General features: G+C 39.7%; 1 protein-coding gene across 1 annotated transcript; it reads right to left on the reverse strand.

Annotated features, from left to right (window-relative positions):
- Window positions 1-717: 717 nt before the first annotated feature.
- On the reverse strand, window positions 718-3,635 carry IL17A (interleukin 17A). The gene is made up of 3 exons (XM_036087771.2): window positions 3,609-3,635; window positions 2,190-2,392; window positions 718-955 (listed from the first exon to the last, which is right to left on the reverse strand). Exons 1-3 carry the CDS (start codon window positions 3,633-3,635, stop codon window positions 718-720), a joined length of 468 nt encoding a protein of 155 aa, XP_035943664.1.
- Window positions 3,636-5,003: the final 1,368 nt, after the last annotated feature.

Raw genomic sequence — 5,003 nt, forward strand, 5'->3', positions numbered from 1 at the left:
TTAATGAGAAAAAATGAGGAAACCAATTTTCTTTCCAAACTTTATTATAAAAATTTTTTTATTATGAGGGTTTAACAGAGCAGAGCTGGACTTGCCATCTCTCTTGTGAAACCTCAACAACTTACAAAATTAATAAATAGGAAACTAGGTTTAGTTTTTTTTACAGCCATGTCATGCACTCCTAAGACACAAAGAGGAAAAAAATCCTGTAACCATATGTAGTACAAACTCAGAAATTTTCAACCGCCACTAAATTCTCTATAGGATTTCCCTAGGCAGAACAGATAATCACACTCTTTCACCTTTCTCTAAAGACTTAAGAAACATAAATAGATCCATAAATAGTTCATATAAATATAGGTTTACCTGTTAAATAATAAAACTCTCAAGTCTGGAATCTTGTCTTAAACAATACAAAATAAGACATGTAATTCATTAAAATGGAATCTTCTGCCCCAAAGTTATCTCAGGGTCTATTAAATACATAAATAACTTAAAGCCCTTAGAAAAGCACACAAAAAGCAAATTGGTACTCAGTCACAACTTTGATCTCTGGGGAGAGGGAAAGATCATTCATATTCTATCTCTGCACAAAAGTGTTATCTCGGAAAGTTCAATTGGGTGAACCAGTTTAAGAGCCCTAGTGAGTTTGGTCAGAAATGGGGCTGGGTCTATTGCTCCAGAAAGCCTAACTGCTCTGGGTTAGACCAGAAGCTCTTAAGCCACATGGCGCACAATGGGGGTGACGCAGGTGCAGCCCACGGCCACCAGCATCTTCTCCAGCCGGAAGGAGTGGGGGCAGTGCTGAGACTCCCTTCGCAGAACAAGGATCTCTTGCCGGATGGGGACAGAGTTCATGTGGTAGTTTATCTTCCCTTCAGCATTGACACAGCCCAAGTGGCGGCACTTGGCCTCCCAGATCACAGAGGGATATCTCTCAGGGTCCTCATTGCGGCTGCAGGGGAGACAAAAGTGAGGGAGAAAGTGAGTACCTGGTAAAGCAGGAAGGAAATCAGATAGGAATAAACGAAGGGAGGCAAATTCACAGGGTGACAAAGTATAGGCATTGCAAATTCTCGAAGGGCTGCTAGTCAGAAAAAGTAGTTTGGGGGAAAACTTGGATTTGTAGGCACGTGAAATGTTATAGAAGAGAATGATCATTTTTTCCCCAATTTCTTTGAAGAATGAACCAAATAAGATAGACTAGACTGCAGAGGGGATTTAAGTTTGATACAAAGGACAATTTCTTAAGGTATATTTGATAAAGGCCAAGGGCATCATCTAGGAATATGATAGCCATTAATCTGACTTAATGAAGTCTGGCTTTGAAGCAGGGAATGCATCAAAATTTTATCTGACAGCACATTCATGGGATAGAGCCCAGAGCTGACATGAAGGGCTGGAAACAAAAGCTTAAGCCCCTCCACAACCTTCTCTTCCCTCTCTCCTCCAGCTGAGTGAATGACTTGCTTTGACTTTTCAGTTGATTTATTTGAACTATTCTTAGTAATGGGAGTAGAAGAAAATCACAGTCAGGTGAATCTATAGTCACCACATAACAGGTTTTTTTACATAAAATCAAAACACTAAAAACTATTTTGTATTTAATCTTAATAGGGTCTAAATATTAGATGTACTAAGAACACAGCAAATATAGGTCTGTTGGTGATATAAATCAAGTTTGTCTGACTCAAAAAGGGGTGGAAATATCCAACATGACATTTTCTTCACTGGGTTTCAAACTATATTATCCAACTGCTAATACAACCAAAAAGAGAAAGGCACAAAAATCCCAGTTAATTACTAGTTATTTTCAACAAATCATCGCAATGGAAGGTCTGGTAAAGAGAATTCAAGCATTAATCCCCAAGATAAATTTCTATTTTTTTAAAAATAAATGAACAATAGACTTGGGGTATCATAAATTCTAGAATAATGACCACCATTAATGTGAGTGGGTTTTTGGTGTCAGTGACAATGAGATCTAATGGATAGGTATTATGCAGGAGAAGGGGTCCTGTGCTCTATCAAAGAAGTCTGTAGAATAAAATTTGAGAATCTTTGCACAATAGCCCTTCCAGATTTGACTGATGATTCTGAGTAAAATCATCCTCAAGGTGACTTAACTGGCAGTCCTTTGCAGAAAAGATAGAACAATACAGAGATTTTTATCGGGAGCCATTACATACTGCAGATTCCAAGGTGAAGTGGATCGGTTGTAGTAATTTGAGGGCCTTCTGGAGTTCGTATTCTGGTTAAGGATATTTAGATTCATCTTCACATGCTGAGGGAAGTTCTTGTCCTCAGTATTTGGGCATCCTGGATTTTGTGGGAGTGCTATTCCCGCCTTCCCAATAGCCACCAGGCTCAGCAGCAGCAGCAGTACCCGGAACTGAATGGGAGAAAGGAGAGGTAGGACACCGGATTAGCATGTGGTTTTTGTTAACAAATTGTAAAGAGTATTGTATTGTTAATCATGGAGAACATACTATGTTCCAGGGCAATCTACAATAAGTTTTCGGATCACTTAGATGAAAAACTGGTTATATGACCAAAATAAGGTTAAGACTATGGAGTGTTACTAGTCTTGAACATTCTTCTTTTGACTTAGGAGAGACACATTTTTTATTGGTTGGCAGTAATTTTAGTAAAAATGGCAAGTCATCGATCTCTGTCCTAACATTCTGTGAAACCCTATGTGAAGTCAAATGTTCACCTTAGAAGAAAGGGTTGTAGAAAATGCATGTCATATCATATCAGTGTTCATGTTAGAAATGCTGGGCAGACATTCAACCCCAAACTGGTCCCCCCCTTACGTTTTCTTACATATATTTTCCAGTTTTTCTAAATTTACGTATATTGATTCTGTAATCAATTAAGTTAAATATTTCAAAAATATAAAGACCATTTACTCTAAACCATAGTTACACACGTATCTATTAGAGTAAGTAGGCTTGGTGTATTAGACTATGGTATAATAGGGGCGCCTGGGTGGCTCAGTTGGTTAAGCATCTGACTTTTGATTTCGGCTCAGGTCATGATCTCAGGGTTGTGAGATGGAGCCCTGTGTCAGGCTCCATGCTCAGTGGGAAGTCTGCTGGAGATTCTCTCCCTCTCTTTTTGCCTCTTTCCTACCACCCCCAAAATAAATAAATAAATAAATCTTTAAAAAGAAGCCTGTGGTATAATAATAGAATAATGGAAAGGAAAGTCAGTGCTGCAATTAATTAAATCCTCAAGGATAGTGTTCCATTTTATTATGGAATAAAGAAAAATGCTGTGGGAGAATTATATTAAATCCCTTGTACTCAGAAAAACAGATTTTCAATAAGCATTCTTTCTCACTGCACAGCATCATGTGACACTTCTCATGTGGTTTAGCCCCAATCTAGCTATCTTTCAGTTTTAATCTCATCTTTCAAACTGATGTGTATCAGTTCTTGAAAATGCTATAAAATGATGAGTATCTACCAAAGCTTTAGTATCCTATCCTATGTATGCAGCATTCTTGGATCTCCATAGTTAGAATCCAGAATTTCATGCCTGCAGTCCAGAAATATTATCTGGACCAAATCAACAAAAGCATTGCACATTAGTGCAGGACTCACCATGGATGAAACTGTCACGGGAGCCATTGTAGTTTCTTCCAGTTGACTGGCGATGGATCAGCTTGTGGCTGCTTCGAGATGGACAGAGTGTAGCACTACCTTGCCCCTTTTTATAGGACTTCGCTCCTCTGTGGTCACTTATGTTGACGTATTGAAGTGGTTCAAAGGATGACACCATTTTCGTTAAACGTTCCATCCTCAAATGAGGTCAGAAAAGAACCTCCCCTTCATGACGGGTAGTATCTACCTCTGAAGGAAAACGGAAAGAGCAAAAATTCATGTTTCGAAAGACTATGTCCTTTCTTCATTCTTCAAGGAACTATTACTTGTCAGAAGTTGAGCAAAGACGCGTTACTGATGAGCTGGTATCATTTACTTATGGGTGTATATGAAGCTGCCATAAGAGCTATGCTCTATTTTAATGGTTCATGGGGAAATGAAAGTTTGATATAACGTTTAAGTCTTCTGGTGTCATGTACCTTGGTTTCCCATTGGATAACTCCTTTCCTCACCAGATTCCCTAGACAGATGTTGTGGAGTCCATTCTAAAAACTATTCAAGGTCTTGCCATATAAACAAACAACTGAAGAATGAATAAGAATTTAATGATGAGAATATATATTATTTCATTGAATTAGCACCTGCCTTGTTGAACGTTTACTCTGCTCAAGAAACTAATAACTAGGTTTAAGAGACGTGAGCTTTACTATTAAAGGCATGCCTAACACATGTTACCAAGTGACTTGTTAACAACTCTATTCTATGGGAGGAGTGAGATGGAAATGAGGGAGTGAGGGGATGTAGCCAGACAAAGGAAGGAACTGAGAACAAAGAAACTGGAGCAAGCTGATGGAAGTCGAGAAAAGGAGGGCAATGGAGAGTAGAGAATGACAAGAAGGGAAAGGGGGAAAGAGTAGGGATAATGGTTCTTTCCTTCCTTTTCTCTCCACTCTAAATGAGATGAACTTGGATTTCAGGTCCTTAAGAATGGCTCTCCCTCAGGAACACTGAGGACTAGCACAAGGATGATAAAGATAAGGGGTCAGGGGATACAGATGTGGCTGGCCACACGTCATCCTCTCTCTGCCCCCTCTCCCCAGTGAGGTGAATGATGGCTCCTAGGTCCTTGAAGCTGGTACGTCATATTATACCCAATAACACAGGGGCACTGACTAGCAGTTCTAACTCAACCTTTGGGGTGTATAAGAAGTCTGCTGGATCTTGGGCCTGTTTGTCCTGCAGTGCATTCCTCCTTGCTCTGCCCTATTCTGTGCCTCAGAGTACTGCCCCTGAAGGCTGCTTTCTCAGACTCTTCCATTAATTGACTTCCAGCTAGGTTCAGCCAAAGGGAAATTGGAGGGCAGAAGAGTGGGAATTGGGAGAAGGAGATGAGGA

Source organism: Halichoerus grypus, chromosome 9 (genome assembly GCF_964656455.1).
Source record: "Halichoerus grypus chromosome 9, mHalGry1.hap1.1, whole genome shotgun sequence".
NCBI lineage: Eukaryota > Metazoa > Chordata > Mammalia > Carnivora > Phocidae > Halichoerus > Halichoerus grypus.

Bases quoted from the DNA above. Each gene is read 5' to 3' on its own strand.
- IL17A (XM_036087771.2), bottom strand. From the start codon at position 3,635: ATGGCTCCCGTGACAGTTTCATCCATG. The intron at 2,393-3,608 runs GTGAGTCCTGCA...TCTCCCATTCAG, and splicing joins CCGTGACAGTTTCATCCATG to TTCCGGGTACTGCTGCTGCT. The intron at 956-2,189 runs GTATGTAATGGC...TCTCCCCTGCAG, and splicing joins ACTTCACCTTGGAATCTGCA to CCGCAATGAGGACCCTGAGA.